A 19,234-nucleotide genomic window follows, 5' to 3' on the forward strand; every position below is an offset into this window, starting at 1 on the left:
AGCTACCTAGTACACACTCTGACATATGAATGTTGATCTTTTTAGCTCATATTCTCTCTCATTACACAAATGTGACACATTTATATCTAATTAGCATTAGGTTTTATGCACATACGACTTAAAAATGTGCATAAATATGGTGGCCCAGTCAAAATTCTGACTTGCTTAATAAAATTAAATCACACACAGGTGGACTATATTTATTGAACACATGAAAGCAGTTGGCTATGGATTTTATTTTGTAGTATCAGAGCACAAGACATCTAAGTATATATGCACATTGCTTTTTATAAAGTTTTATTAGTAAAACTAATTTAAATTTGTATTATTTTCTTCCAATTCACAACTATGCACTTTTGTATTTGCTTATAACAAAAGGTTTCAATGAAATACAATCAAGGTTTGTGGTTGTATTGACAAAAGAGGATTAAGTAATATGAATACTTTTAAAAGGTGCAATATTTTATTATAATTTGCATTACATTTCTTGTTGAAATGTTGTAAAGTTATAAAGTCTTATGTACTAGACAGACACAGTGTGCTGAAGTTGACATCTGTGGCACATAAACATGTTGCAGCTCTGCATTTGAGAAATAATACAGTGACGAATAAACACTTGCACATCACTGGTTGACTGTTTATTTCCATTGGATTTTCTGAAACAATCAGAAAATGTCCTTACTTATTATTCTTAGCCTCCTGCAAATTCAACAACACTGGCAAAGCAAAGCTATGAGTTATTACTCACCAGTCCATTAAATACAAGACCAAGTCGATTTCCAGTCTTTTTCTTCTCAGTCACACATTTTATTGTTCTTGTCTCCTTCTGAATTATCTTGGGTCTTATGATAATCATCATCAGATTTGGTGATGATTATGATGAGATTTAAGGAAGGGTTTTGTTGGACCTAGATCTTTTGTCCAGGGATTCAAAATTTAGGTGGATGAAAAAGAAGACGGAGGAAAAAAATAAATGTTTAGAAAGTCTAATTAAATGGCTGACATGTCTTTGGGGAAATGAATTATTCATATTTTGCTTGGTAAGAATTTGCATCTGCTTGGAAATTTACTTCAGAGGGAAGCGAATTGGGAAAGGAAAATAAAAGAGCTGGGGGTGCAGAGAAGAACTGTATGAATGGCTAACTGACTTAAGACCAGCCATTTGGAGAAACATCATACAAAGGAAATAAAAGGCTTTATGATATGGTTGAAAATGGAGCAACAGTTCTCTTGAGCTCTGGGCAAAAGATGCTACCATCACAATTTGTTCATTACTAAAAGTCAATAGTCTTAACAGTTTAACTTTTCTAGAGTAACATACTTAATGTTGAAGACACTATTTACAGTATATTCTGCATGGTTAAGGTTTCGATTTCTGCATAGATTGACTGCAAATAATATTGAGATGCTCGGTATTATAAAATACTTAACCCTTTTGTAAGAGCCAAAAATGTCAGTTTGAACATTGTTTGTTGTAGTGTATGCTTTTTGCATATTTGGATATTTTCTTAGCATTAAGGTTTTATTTTCTTTTGTAGAAAAGCGCCACCTAAATGACATAATTGAAAATATATGAAAAGTGCTGTGTCACTTAGTTCAGAAAAGAAAATTGAATGTGGTATGGTCAACAAATCTCTACACAGTTTTTGACCGTTAAAATGTGGAATGCTGTGCAAGATTGAAGAATTCTTATGCAATGTCTGCTCGAATAAAAGTAAAGTTCGTCGTTCATCAGACTTTGTGTGGACTCGTAAGTACTTTTTTAATGCACAAGAGTATATCGTTGGACAGAAACGCGTCAGCTAAGAGCTAAGCTAACAAACGTCAACAAAGAAAGAAAACTGAAGCTGGTTGAACAATATAGTGGCTTTACACCAGAACGAATAAGCAGCCACTACACCTTTGAAATATTGGATGCAAGCTATTCAAAGTCCAAACCATAGTCTTTTGCAATGAAACAGATGCAATTATTAAGTATGCTAGCAGCAATTCAAAAAAAACATATCATAGTGTAATTAAGCTATGTTGAATTATTTTAAGGTTACAAACCAACTGATCGGCCTCACAATATTCCAAGAAACTGTGCCATGGTCTCAGGCTTATTCAATAGGAATAATTATTTCCCTTCCAAGGAGTGTTTTTTTTTCTAATCTTGATTAAAGATATGCCTACCAAGAGCATAAAGGACAAGGTTTTCTGTTCCTAATTTTGAAAGGAGAAAGGGGGAAAATAAAGATGAAAGTAAACATGTCTGGACTGGTCAACATCCAGCACAAGAGAGGCCAATTAAGGAAGAAATTAATTTCTTACTGTCATCCAATAGTGGATTGTTGTTTCAGTCATAGACAGAAAACATCTTGATTCCTGCGCTCTGGCCTTCACCAAAACCTTTTGTTTTGGCCAAAAGGTCTCTCATACTGGCAAGCTGTTGGTTCTGGCCTAGATCCTTGGATATATTTTTGGTTTCTCACTTTGTACCCAGAGAAGAAATGCTTTTAAAGGAAGTTACTAAGTGACACTGAACACAGTTCATTGGTGCCTGGGGAAAAGCAAGTATTTTGCACAGTTCTGCACAAAATAAAAAAAACTTAGTATGCCATAGGAATACGTGATATACATGGTAGAATGTGTATATATATATATATATATATATATATATATATATATATATATAATGACATTTTGCCTACGATAGAGATTTGTAGTCTGTCGGCTAACCGCAGTAATGCTTGTCGATGAGGTAATCAGCTGGCATCAAAACAGAGCAAGCAGGAAACAGCATGGCAGAGAGTGGAAGGGAAAAGGTTGTTAAAAAGGCAGATGCAAAAACATAAATAATCTGGACCTGGCTCGGTTTTAACCTCACGTGGTCCTACTGCAACACTCAGGAGGAGTGCAGCAGATGTCACGGTCAGACAGTTGGGAAAGGATGGGTAAAAGCGCAAGCAGGGTCACTGTGATCCCGCCTAGATGCACACAAAGTAAAAAAACTCATGGGGTCTAAATGACCCCCATCTCTTAAGACCGCAGGAGGGTTAAATAGTCATTTATAGAGGAGGAAGAAAAATATAATCTGCAACGTATGTGGGATGACAGTTCCTGCAAAGGGAGTAAATACAAGCACTTTGTTTTATTGCCTTAAAACAAAGCATTTGCTTGAATATCAGCAATACAGCTGACTAAAAGGTCTGGTCACAACACTGGGAAGAAAAAGCAGGATTAGACACAAACATCAATTACATGAACGTTATTGTGATATATTTTCTATTAATTTATTTAACTTTTATTTAACCAGTTTGTCTCCATTAAAGTTGTGCTGCTGCCTATCATTGCCAAGTCTTCCTTAAAATTAGATTATTTTTTAAAGGGAGACCTGCCATTGATGGGCAGCAGCACAACACAAAACAGTTACAAACATGAAATACAAATAACATCCACAAAAACAGCCAAAGAAAGTTTTTAACACATACAAATATAATTAGTATGTGATTTTTGTTGTTTCTATCGTAAGTTTTACACAAAAACATAGTGTACAGCCACTCATCACAATAGGTATTGTGAAATGGTTGATATACCATAACACAAAGTATAGAGGTGGCCTTTTGCTCCACAAGGAGTCATATTGGGGAATGGTGGCTATTTCTAGTGGTCATCGGGCATGAGGCGGGGTAAACATTCAACAAGTGCCAGTTCGTACCAGGACAACACTGAGACATACGACAAAAACCACAGATACATGTACTCACTCCTAATTACGACTAATTTATTGAGACTGGTTAACCTAACATGCATATTTTTTGGACTGTGAGAGGAAAAACAGCAGAATATCTGTAGAGAACCCATGCATGGATCTTGAAAACATGAAAACTGAATAAACAGAGATCTTAGGATTTCAACTTGAAATCTTCTTGCTGCAAGGCAGCTCTGCTGACTACTGTTTTTAAAGTACACACAAAACATTTATCATAAGCAGATCTTAAAAGGGTGAAATATTTCAGCAGGGTTCTTCATGGTAGAAGCATGATGCTTACTTCATGGAAATAAGATAATTTCCTGTCAAAGGGGCTTTTATCAGCCCATCACAGCACTTGTACTAAAAAGACACACTTGGGACACTTTGTCTTTTTCATGCCCCCAAGGTCATCATAAAAAATTATCGATTGGCTTCTTTTAGAAATGTAACTCGTAATATTTGTCATTGTTAGATAAAGGCTGTAATCATTCTGCCTCATCTGCTGTATTTCTTGCTCCATCAGTACATTTGGGGGCTTGCAGCAGTTTGAGTGATGGCAGTATAGGGAGCTGCATCATCAGTATGCACAGAGTGACTCCAGATTGTTTTCTCTGTCTGTCAGGGACTCAAAGGCTCTGGTTAAACACAGACTCATTAAATCCCATCTAAATTTGGCAGAGAGGGAAACAAAGGGAATGTAAGTGTTGCACAATGGGAAAAAGGCTCCTGTAGAAAAAATAAATCCCTGCCAAAACCATTCGCTTGTCAGAAGGTCAGTGTAAGGGTAGAAGACATTACCCATGTTGGCCCTTAGAATTCCTATATTCTTGATTCGGTCTTGGATTTCTAATGGTTTCCAGAGAGAAAATATTCCTGTTTTCACAAAAACAAGCTGACTTGCATGAGGCAGCTGTCCTATTTTACTGTGCTATATCTGCACAAGCCTGTCCTTTTGATGATTTCCTTCAACATCAGTGGTTACTGGGAAAAAAGTGTCAGACAACACAAAAGTAGACTTCTGAGGTCAAATGGAGCATCCAGTGTTAAGATTTGTAAATGATCAAAGAGCACCTTCAACATGACACCATGAATGGTTAATGTCTTTTTTCTACCCCTGTTTTCTTTCTCTGCGGGTCAAGAACTTTACCTCTTATTATTCCCTAGATGCTCTGTTTGCTTTGATCTGTATCACAGCTTCAAATGCTTAAAAGTCAATAATACAAAAAGAAAAACTCTGACACATTTCACTTTGTTGTTTTCATTTTACAACACAAGAACTAGAAAACATAGTCTTCACTATGAGAAAAATCCTTGATAAGAATCAGGGTACATTTATAGATGGTGCTTGTTCGTGTTTTGAAGTAGCTTTGACGTCATTGCACATTATAACCCTCTTTCATGCTTCTCAGTTGATCTTTTTCTTTAAAGAATCAGAGTTGGCCTCTTTAGAAAAAAAAAAGAGAAAAGCTCTAAGAGACCTCATCATATTCTAGAAAAGTGCTCGTGTACTCTTCTTCATGTATTTTCTAACCTCAGGGGAAACTTTGTGATGAACTTTGTGATGGTACATTTGCTTGCTTGGGTCATCTTGTTGCCATGTGTCTCTCTGTGTCCCTGCAGTACAAACAGGTCGAGCAGTACATGTCCTTCCACAAGCTTCCTGCAGATATGAGGCAGAGAATCCATGACTACTATGAGCACCGCTACCAGGGCAAGATGTTCGATGAGGAGAGCATCCTGGGGGAGCTCAACGAGCCGCTCCGAGAGGTGAGGCGGATGTTTCTGTTTTGGTTTGTTGCGTGTGAAACTTTGGTACAGTCAAAAACTCGTCTCAAGTCTGACAATCCTCACCACTAAGCTCAGATGGTTTAGCATTTACTTCTTCCATAAGCAAAATATAAACTATTTTTTAAAGCTGAATACACAATAATTCACTTAAAGTCCCTTGCAAAAGTCTTCCGTACCTTTTCACATTTTGCTACATTAGCGCCACTAATATTTTTACTCTGAATGTGATAGAACCAGGACCAAACGATACATGAAGTGGAAGAAAAATATAGAAGAAATTTTTGTACAACTGAAAATCTGAGAAGTGTGGCATGCATTTATGTTCAGTTTCCTTTACTCTGACACCTTCAAAGGTTACTAGAAGTATTCCATGATTAGTGATGTTATTCAGAGAACAACACTAATCAAACAGCTTTAGGGAGAACAGTCAGATCACCAGAGACCCCATGCATAAAGTTGTGGATTACTTTAAAGCAGGGTAGGTTACAAAGCATTTCAAGGAGCATTAAATTTTTAATCTGAAAAAGGAAAGCACATAGTATAAATGAAGGTGCATTTTTCAAGAAGGCATAGTGTGGAGAGAGGAAGATGAATGGGCAGCCCTAGGAAAAATGTTTGAGGCTACAAGATTTAAGACTTAACTTTATCCCAAACATTACCGCAGCAATCATAAACAGATGAAAGCATAGCAATGAGAATAACAAGGTCAAAGGACAAAAATAAACCCAACTGAGAATCTTTGGCAATGATTGAACATTATTCATAGACATTTTTCATTTCCATTTCCAGTTTGGAAACAGGTATCCTTTTTCTTCCACTTCAAAATTACATTGTGTTTGTCTTGTGAAATCCCCATATACTGAAGACTGAGGTTACATGAGACAATGGGGAAATTTTAAAAGGAGCATAAAAGGCACAGCATACACACAGCTGTCATTTAATGTACTTGAATGTTCATCCTGCCTGAAGTTTTCGATGTGACAGAGCAATTTTTAAACATCTTCACTATTCTGCTGTTTTTGTATTTGCTTTCAATTTACCTCTATCCCTCCCAATAGGAAATCATCAACTTCAACTGTCGAAAGCTGGTAGCTTCGATGCCTCTGTTTGCTAACGCCGACCCCAACTTTGTCACGTCCATGCTCACCAAGTTGAGGTTTGAGGTATTCCAGCCTGGCGATTACATCATCAGAGAGGGAACTATTGGGAAGAAAATGTACTTCATTCAACACGGGGTGGTGAGCGTCCTCACCAAAGGCAACAAAGAGACCAAGCTTTCAGACGGCTCCTACTTCGGGGGTAAGCTGAGGTTCTCCCTCCCTGCACCCAAACACAAAGGTCACTTCCAGCCACGCTCTTTCTTTGTTTGAAGCTTTAGGGCATTCAGAGGAGCTTTTCTTATATTACACAGCCAGCATTCACACTTGACTCTCTCCAACAAGTCTCAGCTAGTCTGAAAGAAGAAAGGAAATAGAGGTTTATTTTCAGTTGTACACCAGAGATGAGCATTATTGCTACATCCACATATGCATGGATGCTGACTTCATTTTTTCTGAAACATGCATGCTGAAAAGAAATGCATCTCTGCACCATTTTAATCAGACAGAATAAATGATTGCCATAGATTACATTTGCTTAAAAAATATTTTTTTGGTTCTTTTTTTTAAATATGTAACATTTTATTATTTAGAACTGTCCTGTGACACATTAAGTAGTTTTCCTGCATTTGAATGGAAATTCATGAAGCAGGTGCTTTTGTAAAAAGGTCTATCTTAGCTTGGAATGGTGTTGTGTGCTGCTGGGCACCTCACTGAAAGTTCAGCTTTATGGTTTATGTAGGAGTCTTCCCTTAATACTTATCTCATAAATGTTGGACCCATTTAAATTTCCCCAAACTGTTCCTGCTATACTACAGCCTGGCATATGCATTCAAATGTCAAAAAGCTCAGGAAGCAGTGAAATTATATACTTATAAATACTCAATGAGAGTGAAATAACCCAGAGTTGTTATGCACTTAACTTGCACTATGTTCTTAATCAGGGTCAAATAATGCAAAGCCCTCTCATAGTTCCATTGAGATGGTGACACATGTAGGAGACAATGCGGCCATACTGCCCTTACCAAATGCCAATTAATTGCCCAGTGACAGGACATCATTTAGACCACCCTGTTAAGTAATTAGAAGTTGTGGCAAAAGCATTTAACAGCACATGACCCGGCAGTGGAAGTTTAATTACGCTCTGCGTGCTTGAGTCCATCTCCATGCCCTCTCTCCGCAGGGGTTCCACAGAAATAATGAAAAGATGGCAGGCAATCTTTCTCTGCATATGCCAAAACCAATCAGTGCTTAAGACAATATATTCACAGCTCTCTCTTTCTGAAAGGACATTTTATCTGATGCCCAAAACTGTCTTTTTTAAAAAAATTAAAAAAAAACCTCGTGAGAGACAAAATCTCTGCATTGAGAGAAAATATAATCCATTTTACAGGCTTGTCTCTTTGTACAATGTGTGTGACACCATTAATATGATGCAGGGTCTTGCAAAAGTATTCATACCCATTAAACATTTGCACATTCTGTCACTTGACAAGCAAAAACATATAAGGCCAACACAATCTTTGGCCTTATATGTTTTTGGCACATATATAAGAATTGGAAGGAGAATAATACATGGTGTTCATTTATTTATCTACACAAATAAATATCTATGCATATTTGCATGTACATGTCACAACCTCGTATATGGAAAATTTCCACCATTCTTCCTTACTGAATATCTCAGTTTCAGTCAGATTTATTTTGTTGGGTTTTCAAGTCTTGATACAAATTTAGAATTGAATTTAGGTCTGAACTTTGACTAGGCCACTGCAGCTCTCCTTTCTGTCATCCTGCCTGAGATGAACCTAAGATCGAGTCTGAAGTATTTGCAGCTTCTAACAGTTTTTCTCATTGGATTGTTCTGAATTGTGCTCGATCCATTCCCCCATCATCTCTGGCCAGAATACCTGATATGAGGAAATATGAAAAGATTCAAGGAATATGAATAATATTTCAAAGTACAGTACACAGCACAATGCATTCTAACATCAAATGCATCTGCAGCGACAATTTCTGTTCTCATGTAAAAATGAGTGTTTGCTACCCACTACAGGGAAAAATGCACTCACTCACTTCAATCATTACACAGTTTTGCAATGCAAACACAACACTTTTGAGTTGTGATCCTGTGCTTTTCTTCCCTTGCAGTGCCATTTCTCTGGGGGTGTAACGGTGGGGGGGTAGTGAGGGAAGCCTGGCGCCACTGGGAGTGTGTTACCAAACACAAGTTAGTCATTCATGAAATTAATTGGTGCAGGATAAACACAGTGTGTGAGGCTCATGTTGCTCTCACTGTGACTCACAATGTTAGCAAGCAGGAAGTAAAAACATTTCCTCATTTTTTAATTTCAACTTATTTTCTTGACACAGATATGTGGCTCTGCTTTGCATTGATTGCACCGCTTTGTAATTGTGTGAGCATTTGGATGTGAAACAGAAAGCCCTCCAGTCTTCTCAGAGGTTTATCTTTTGTCTTTTGTCAACCCTAGTTTATAGTACAGCAAATATGCATGTACATCTTCTCATCAGCATCTTGACATACTCACGCACCATTCAGTTCATTCATTCAAAGACAACCTGAATTATTTACACAATTATGGACTCCCCAGTCTGTTACACTTTGTTAGCTGTTGGATTAGCTTGAGCCAGCGAGCCTAATGTCTAAAGTGAACTCGACATGTCCTGGATGGGAGCGTCGGCTGGGCACACGGCGATCCAGTGGAGAGGGGGAAATGTAATGTGACTGCAGTGCTCACGCCAAGGGACACATGGATTGCTGCCAAGGCTGCTCTCTGGATGCTGCTCTGGGCTGTGAAAGAAAACATGTGCCCTCCACCCCCGCTCTCTCCACTTGCCTCTTTATCTCCTCATGGTTCAGTATTGAAACACTTATCAGAACAGCATCTCTTCAACTCTCTCTGTGCCAAGATGGGGGATGTTATTGTCAAAGTTCATCCTTTGTTGCACGCAGTAATTGATGTCCAGCCGGTACGCACTTTGACTCTCTCTTGGTTGAAGTAACACTGAACTGTCCTGCATGCTAGTAAGATATATTTGTACAATGTTATTTAAACCTCTATGATGTCTTACTTTAGTTCCAAGGGACTGCATTCAATATGTCAGTGTATTTATGCCGGTACTCACTGGGAAATCACTCAAGAACTCAAAAATCTCCAAAGATTGTTGATTATGAGACTAATATAATACATTTATTTCCATACTCTTTCATATATTGCCTTCATTTTTGACCTTCCTTGTGCTCAGAGAGGCTACAAGACCTATGATGTTGCTTTTCAGAAACTATTCTTCTGTTAACCCAGTTACCTCTTAAGTTCTTAGCACAATGAATGACTCCAGAGGGCAATTGGCTATTGGCTTTTATCGACTTTAATGAGCAGGGACGGTCAAGACAGGCAGTAAGGGTCATGAGGTCAGGAATCAAAGTCTGGATGACTGTGATCTGGACGATAGCCTTAATATGTGGAGCGCCCGCTCTACTGCAAAGCCACCCGCTTTTCTAAATCCTGTGTTTTGACAAGACAGTGTGCTGTGGGACAATCCTGTACTCCCATCCAATCAGCTGATTTAAAACATCCTCTATCAAACCCATATTAACCAATTTTACCTCCAATTCTGCCTTTGATTTTACTTGACCTTCACTAAACAGACACAGTTAGAGTTCTTTAGAGACACAATTTAAACTCTTCAGAATTTAATTGTATAGAAAAAACATATGAACCTCTTCTGCTGTCTGGTATTGTGAAATAAAAAGATTAGCATCAGCCATGATTTCAAAGTGCTTCAGAAAACCTCCCCTCTGTTTGCGCATGCCAGCCAAATGGAAGGTGTTTGTGCAGCTATGCTAATGCTGCGAGGGAGCAAACATGACATGTCATAGGGAATCAGGCAGCCCGCTGCGGATGTTTCAAAGGTTAGAGAGTGTCCGCGCTGTGGGGCTGGGGGCACCGACAGGGAGGGAGATGGGAGCTGACAGCAGGACTCAGAGTCCAGGTGAGCTTAGCCAAAGCAGGCTGCAGGACACAAACGCTTCATCACAGTCAAAGCAGCTTTGTACATATTCATTAATTCACCTTCATGCACACTTTCGAGCATGGAAGAAGACATGTATAACATTCCACGCAAAAAACCACATCCAGCTAGAGAGAAAATTCAAATTTTGGCATTTGCATCCTGTCAGACTTGAACACAGCTGTTTCCGGGTGCCACATGATCACAATAGGCATGTTCTGTTTTTTTCTGAAAACTGTTATGAAGGTCTATCATTTTCTGACACATAATGTGTAGTAAGGAAGGTTCTAAACTTTTTGCGAAGTGTTGGAAAATTTACTTTTCAGAGCATAAACTGCTGATACATGAGCGATTGTTAATTTGATCATTCTTTTTTTCCCATATTTACTGAATAAAACCACCTGTCTTTCTCCTCTCTCCTCTCATTGAGATTAGTCCACTCCTCAACTGGTATGAATAATTAGGAAGTGCAAAGTTTTATTAATGTCATCATGCCTCTTCCTTGCATTGGTTTTATCTGGTAGGTTTGTTTATATTATACTTTCAGATAAAAACAGATAAAAGTTGTTCAAGAAATATGAATTCACATGTAGAACATCAAAGTTGGAAATCATTACTGAGCACAAACTTATGTTCAAAAGGGGGAGACTTATGTAATGATTAGTCCAGTAAGCAGGAGAAAGTCAGTAAAAATGTATGAAAAAGAGCAGCTTTTGGCCCTAACAAAACACCCACCACCCAGGGATCAAAAGCACCTTTTAGCAAGGCAGCCTGGAATTCACTGCCTACTAAAATTAAAACTCGAAAAACTAATATTCTGGCAGCATTCAGGTAGAAAGACTTTTCAATTTCTGCTTGGTTCTGCTGGGCATTGTTACTCTGCTCTGCATGTTTCTTCCAACAGCTGTAGCACCAGAATATTATGTCAGTGAACCTTGAAGTGATTGCATAAAACATAGCAGCATAGAAACATAGAAAAACCTAAAGTCTTAATTGCACCACAGCAATAGCTGACAAAACATTGTTCCAAGAGCACTGTGTGACCCTATAAAATCACTTCAACCGCATGATTCTCATGCGGTGGCTTAAAGGGAAATAAATTACTATCTATACAATAAGACGTCAGATGAGGTTAAACACCCTCTAGTTGCTTTGGTTTAAAATCCTGCTGCTAATCAGTTTAAGAAAAGAGAAGAGGGGATTCTTTAAAATGTGTTATGATCTACAAACATCAGCAGATGTTTTATGCATAAAACATAAAAACTTCAGTAAACTAACCTGTTTTTTTCTTTAGCAATTAAACTTTATGTTCACGGGTGCTGTGGTGGCACAGGGGAAAAGCACAACCCATGTATTGAGGCTTTAGTCCTTGTGCCGGTGGTCGCAGGTTCAATTCCTGACCTGGCAACATTTATTGCATGTCGTCCCTCTCTCTCATAACCCTCTTTCCTGTTAAACTACTTTCAAATAAAGGCCACTAGAGTCAACAAAAACTTTATGTTCACAAACCACACCCATGGTAACATTGATGGTTTTGCTGCTGATTCACTGGTGGAGCTTGTAACTGCGGTATAAACTGTAGTTTTATAATTTTGTGGCAAAAGGGTTTCCTTTGGCTCAGTAAGAGTTTCTATTATAATTTCATGTATTACCTTTGAAAAGAAAGAACTGGCTGACTACTTATAGTTTTAAGACATTAATATCTTTTTTATATTAGACATTTTAAGAGAAAAGGATAATTACAGGACACTTTACTGGATAGCCCCTTTTATTAGTATTTAAAAATTTAAAACAGCCCATGAAAGCTGTGACAAAATCTCTATGATTTTCCTTTTAATTTGTTCTACTGGTTAAATTACCAGCCTTCTTGAATCTGCTTCTCCCAGAGGGCTCTTGTTAAAGAAAATTTCTCCTCTCTACTGGCACTTGTGGCCCTGTGAGATTACACAAAACTGTAGTGAAGAGTTAGTGAAATCCATGGACTTCCTGAGCTAAACAATGTCTAACAAATTGTAATATTATACTCACTGAACGTGCATACTGCTCCAAGCTAGGTTTTAGTCTGAATATCAATATGATTTGACTCAGTTGAATTTTAGGAGATCAAAGAAACTTTCATTTTCAGCTCCTAAAGGAACGCCTCTTTTTATTCCTCTGAGACTCTCAACACTCTCCAGGGTTTGTCTTTATTCACAAATACTTACAGTGTCACTGTACAATACAAAGAACAAGCATAGTTCTGAACTTAAAAAGCATGGGAGGTGATGGTGTTATAATAAACTGTACTTCAGAATCACTGATCTCAATCACAGTGCACATTTAAGGAGAACTTTAAGTGTGGAAAAGCCAAATACTCTTTATAACATACTAAGGTTTTCAAAACAAAATCAAACTGCTGGCATAACAGGTTTAACCTGTGGAGCTCAAGGTGTTCAAGTGCTCCAACAAAACAGTGAAAGGAAACTCACATGGAACACTACACTTTATATCATGTGTATTTTTGAGGAGCTCTACTTTTGGATGAATTCTTCAGCTGATATTGTCATTTCTTTCAAAAACCTGCAAATGAAATTTACATAAAATACAAAAGAGTGTTCTCAGTACTGATTTCAAATGCAAAGATATACCTTCAACTGAAAATGTTCTATTTTCTTTCACCTCTTTCTACCCCCCTCCCTTTCTCTCACACACACGCACACACACAAAGATGTGCAATCCATTCTCCTTTTTAAGAGCTGGTGCTGCGACTCAAGGGAAGCATCTTTCCAGTAAGAGCTCAGGACACGTGGGCTGTACCATCATGCAGCGAACCAGTCATGTGTGTTCTTACCAAGGTCACAGTGCCTGATGCCTCAGCCCTCCTTTTCCAGAGCAACATCTAATTTTAATTGGTGTCATTCAAATTTAATGAATGGATTGTGCCCTAAGTGTGAAAGGGAAACACATTATAATCCAGGGTAAAAACAATTTGTCTACAAGATTGCCCTGTTTAAATTCAGTTTCAGGAACAAATATAACTGCTTTGTCTTTTTTTCAAATTGTCGCTTTTAGTCGGTGAAAAGATCACATGCCCAATTATATGTCCATTATGTTTACAGTCATAATATCACAGCTAACTAGCAAAACCTACAATTTAGGGCTGATTATTAAGCAGCTCATGAAGACCATAGAAAAATGGGTGAGTGTTAAAGCAGCTGTCAGTTTGAGGAGAACACACACCCCCCTCGCAGAACTCAGGCTGAGCAACTAAGCCTGTTCCATAATTTCATGCAGTGATTTGGGGAGTATTACCATGAGTCACATGAGATCTGAGTATGCAGTGGAAGTGGAGCGTTGGTAAATATTTTTAAACGTAATTTTAAATGTAGCTTGAGCAGAACAATAAATAAATAAAAGTTTCAGCTCTAGCTGTATAGCAGGAATGATTGTTTTTTCTTCTTATGCCATTTCCAGCCTCCAACATGTTTTTGTCCATTACCCCCTACCAGTATGTTTTCGTGTATTCAGTGTGATGTACAGTGTTGCTTTAGGTTGTATCTAGAGCAGAAAGTTTTTCTTCTCATCAGAACATCATCTTCTGCTTCGCCTACATTCATCGGTTCTGTCAAATTTTGCATAGGACTTCCTTTGGAAGTATTTTTAAGAATGACTTCCTTTTTGCCATAAAGTCCAGATTTTATGACTGCATGACTAGTAAGTTGTGAATTCAACAGAGCTGTGGATCTCTGTTGCTTTTCCAGATTTATCACCTCTTGGCTGCTTGTGTCATTAACCCTATCATTGCCAGGGTATAGCTTCAACTGAAGGTTATATGTATTTGTAGGTTTGGAGTTGGGGCATATTTTTTCAGTTTTCAGATGATAAATTGAACAAACTTTTAGATGTTATTTTGTAACCTCAGCTTGTTACCCCTGACCTGTCTTTGTGATGCTGTTTGTTCAAAAATGTTCTCTAACAAATCTCTAAGGCTTTCAGAAGACAGTTGTATTTATATAAAATTTTTGTACACAGGTGGACTCAATTAACTAATAAGGGGACTTCTAGGGCGGTGGATTTGATTTTGGGATATCATAGTGGAAGAGCACTGAAAATATGTACATATCATATTTTCTTTACTTATAAAATATGTATCATTTATTCCCGCTCAGTTTGCAGGCAAAATCAGATTAAATTCATATAACTTTGTGGTTGTAATTTGAGAAATTTCAGAAGGGTTGTATTTGGTTTGTTTCAGTTTATAGCTAACATTATTTAATTATATGATACAAATTGGCATTTATATTGACTCATCAAAATATTTCCATTTTAATTCAATACAATATTGTCTGGATGTTAACATGTCTAACTTTATGGAATTATTTCAATAATCAGTCGTTTTGTCAGCTTTTTCTGGAAGGTCATGTAATGTTAGCTAAGCAGTTAGATGTTAGACGTTCGGTTTCTGAGCACATCATTCAAATTAATGTAGTTGTGAAAAAAGACCATTGGGACCTGAAAAAGCATATCTAAATTAGGCTTTGAGGTCTCCTGCTTTTTCTTTCTTAGTGAGTAATGTTTAAGTCTTAAGATACTGCATTTTGTTCTATGACTTTCAGGCACACCTACTTATTCTTTTTCTGTTTACTAGACAGAAATAGTACAATAGCTCCATGGATTTTTATTTTGATTCCAATTGAAGTTCACACGGCAACTCTTAGCACTATGTTTCAGTTGCTTTCTGCAAAGACAGAGTTCAGATAAGGCCAGAGTGCTCACTGCAGCTCAGTACCTCATCCACACAGTGTTGGCTTCATCCAGAAAGCCACAGGACAAGAGGATTTAATACAGAGCTGCGATGCTCCTCTCCAGAAGGGATTACTGGAGCTGTGCGGTGGGAAATGGACCCCCAACACAGCTATGGCCAAGGCTGCGATATCAGGACACACTTAGGTTTCCAGAGCACACAGAAAGGCACACGAAGGGTTGTGGTTGTTTTGCAGTTTTCACATTTTTAATTCTGTGTTGTTAATTGGTGGAAATTTCCACCAGGTTCTCTCTTACACACAGACACAGTACAGGTGTTCACATAAGATTGTGTTCCTTTGATTCATTCATAGCCCACTCTGGTCAGTCAAATCATGCATTTTTCTATTATCAGTTCCAATCACATCTTTGAAACCAGTGAACACAGTTATAAACACTTTGCTGTTGGAGGGAATTCACAAAGCAGTAAAAACACTCTTTTTTTTGTACAGTGTTTGTTTTACTGCTGCACAGAAATTGACAAACTACATTGCACTTAATGTTGGCAAGAGTATACAAGCCCCTTAAGTCTAACAGAAGGGAGCAATTTGCAACTTTTTTTCATCAAGTTGCAGTTGTCATCTATTCAGTCGTAAACACATCAGATCCTGAGGCAGTCAAATAGGCACGGAAATGATTTGCTTTTTATTAATATTTTGTTTAACAGATACACAGCTGGTCCTATCCTGACGAGGTGTAGCTCAAACCTTTACAAATTCTGACAGGAAAAATCTTGAAACTATTTACAGCAATCAATAGATGTACACAACGAGGTACAATAAATCCACAGAATACTTACTGCATGCAGCAGTGAATTCCTAATAAATTTGGATAATTCCCAGTAAACAGGGAAATGCAGTAAACATTTCCCTGTGTACTGCATTCATACACATTTGGGTATGCGACCTTGCACACACACATGTTGATACCCTATGCAAAGCCACCCCGTTTGAAAAACACATGCACCATTTGCATGCAGTACAGACACACTTCCTTCTACTTACACAGTCTGTGTGCTACATTTCTACAGCTGTGCAGCATCTTAAATAGAGCACTGTCTATCCTAAGTCAGATCCAAAGCTTTGAAAATAGCACTTAGTGCTACCTTGATTGGATTACAGAGTTAAAATTTTAATGCTAGAAGATAAAGTACATTTGTCATATTTTTTTTCCTACGACTTGATGCCCTTTACTTTTCTCAAGAGAGAATTCAGTAAATAACACATTTCTGTGGTCAACATTAATTAAATGTTTTTAATACATTGTTAAAGTGTTTACAGGAAAGACCACCAAACAAGAGCAGAAGGAGCAGGCTAGCAAATCTGAAACAAATTTCTCAGTGCCTTTGCTGTTTAAGCATAAGAAAAGGCTTATAATTTGTGAAATATACTGCCCTGGCTTGTGCGATTAATATGTGTATGATTTCTGTTTTCACAATTATTCTCTCAGTGGCATTATAATGACAATACATATAGTGCACAAGTGTTCATACTCCCTGAACATATTAATATTTTCTTAAGTTATAGTCCCGATATTTAATGTATTTTAATAGCATTGTATGTCACTGTCTTGTATATGAAAGTAGTGCATATTTTTAAGGTTGAGTGAAAATGATACATGATTATCAACCACAAGTAAAAATATGAAAAGTGAATGATCATATTGTGTTAGACTGTCCTGCTATTTGAATTTTCAGATGATGGATTAAACAGGGTCTGTCAGATGACAAAACCTTGGGATTATTGTTTTGTAATCTACCCCTGATTGAAACTTGTTCCCTGTTCTTCTCTCTAACATTAGTGTTTGTTCACTAATGTTTGATATCGATATTTAGGCATTTAGATGCTGTTTAATAATAAGGTGAAAATAAGTTGTTACACAGGATTTTATTTAGGGATATAACAGTTAAGGACTCTGAGTAGATATATGTGCCAAACTAGAAAATTATGAAACCATGCCATTTCATAAAATCCAAACACAATGAATTGAAGCTTGAGGATGTAATACCAAAACTTTGTCATAACAAAAACTTGTGAAACAGATTGAGGGATATAAATGCTTGTAGAAGCCATATGAAGGATGAAGTAAAATCAGTGTTATTTCAGGAATAGGCCTAGTTGTTCTATCACCTTTCTTGATTTTTCTTTGAATACTTGTGCTTGTATTTGTATAATAAACCTAAAATATGCTCTATGTTTCTCAGCAGTTTGTTACCCAAGGAATAGCACAAAATCAGCTCAACAAACCAGAATTTGAGGATATACTATAGAAATGTGTTTCCTTTAATTTTCTTTTAAAGGTGGAAAGTTGTTTGCATTACTGACATATGCTAGATAATTAATACAGAAATTGCTTAGGATATCTGAGTGAAGAAAAGAGTGGCTCAATAGTCCTCAACAAATACTAAAATTTGTAGCTGTGCACCCCGCATAACCCATTATATGAATTCCTTTTAAAAGGTATCTATAGAGTGTCATAGTGTCTTATCTGCCATTTCTTGTTGCAGAGATTTGTTTGCTGACACGAGGCAGGAGGACAGCCAGTGTACGAGCCGACACATACTGTCGTTTGTATTCTCTCTCTGTGGACAACTTCAATGAGGTTCTTGAAGAGTATCCTATGATGAGAAGAGCCTTTGAGACTGTTGCCCTGGACCGGCTGGACCGAATTGGTGAGGAAATCAACATAGCAACCCTGAGATCACTTAAGACAGCATGCAGATCAAAGCAAACTAACAAAATTAATGATATTCAGTGACATTTGCTGTAACCATCAATGTTCTGGAATGCTACAGTCAGAAACAGGAGAAACAGCATGTTCTTAGTGACACTTAACTCAAAGTCATCGGTATGCAAACATGAAGACAGGGCTTTGAGGTTTTAAGATCTCTGAATGATTTCTCTTACACGTGCAATTGATATTCTCTCTCTGTCCATCATTGTTCTCATTCTCAGTCCCACATATGAAAAACCCACAATAAAAGGCATGCTGGTATTATCATTCAACCAATCACGGCATGCTCTGTTTTATTCTCATATGTTTTGAATGGAAGATAGGAAATTTGCTTAAGGGCTTCACTTTGTAGAAAATGATTGCTTTGAAATGATGCACTTAGCTGATAGTAAGAGTTTAGTGGAATGGTTGCCTGCATGTACTTGTATTACTTCTGTCTTTGATGCTCATTTATAAAGTTACTCAGGGAGTCTAAATTTACCTGTCTTTGTGATGGTCTTTGCATAATTTGATTTGTGTGAGACAAAAGATGGGTGTAGTCACATCGCAAAAAACAGAAGTTAGATGAAACTAAATAAACTAAAGTAAATATAAAGGGGGTTTTTTCTCTCTGTTTGCCTTGTTGTTTTTTTTTACTGATTTATGTTGATTCTAATTGAAGACAGCTAACTCAGTAATTGTGTCACCATTTCACAGTGAGTAAAGGTGACCTAGCCAGTCATAAAGATACACACTTGTTCCTTGTGGGAAGTAAAGGAGCTCACAGTTAGGAAGAATGAGATTAAAATAGATCATTCATGAGCTCAGCAGCTTGAGGGCAGTTTTGCAACAGGGGTGTGACATTTTAATATCAATATGTTTTCATGCATAACAGGTTACCAAGTTTACCACTGAAAGCACTTGCATTTTAAAGCTCAAGAGCTTAAATCTGTCTAGTAAAAATAACACTATACCTAATAATATATTTGAAAAGAACTCATTAAAAACCTCGTTTCTCAAAAAGTGATATAATATCAATGCATTTTAAACAGTTATTTACATTTTCTCACAGTCCCTTCTATTTCTTTTC

General features: G+C 37.4%; 1 protein-coding gene across 1 annotated transcript in view; it reads left to right on the forward strand.

The window, feature by feature from the left end:
* Positions 1-19,234, forward strand: part of hcn4 (hyperpolarization activated cyclic nucleotide-gated potassium channel 4) — a 74,425-nt gene that overhangs the window by 49,133 nt on the left and 6,058 nt on the right. Inside the window, exons 5-7 of the mRNA XM_028014143.1 lie at positions 5,354-5,500; positions 6,580-6,820; positions 17,939-18,103. Coding sequence (XP_027869944.1) covers positions 5,354-5,500; positions 6,580-6,820; positions 17,939-18,103 — 553 coding nt within the window. The remainder of the gene's footprint in view (positions 1-5,353; positions 5,501-6,579; positions 6,821-17,938; positions 18,104-19,234) is intronic.

Source organism: Xiphophorus couchianus, chromosome 4 (assembly GCF_001444195.1).
Source record: "Xiphophorus couchianus chromosome 4, X_couchianus-1.0, whole genome shotgun sequence".
Classification (NCBI taxonomy): Eukaryota; Metazoa; Chordata; class Actinopteri; order Cyprinodontiformes; family Poeciliidae; genus Xiphophorus; species Xiphophorus couchianus.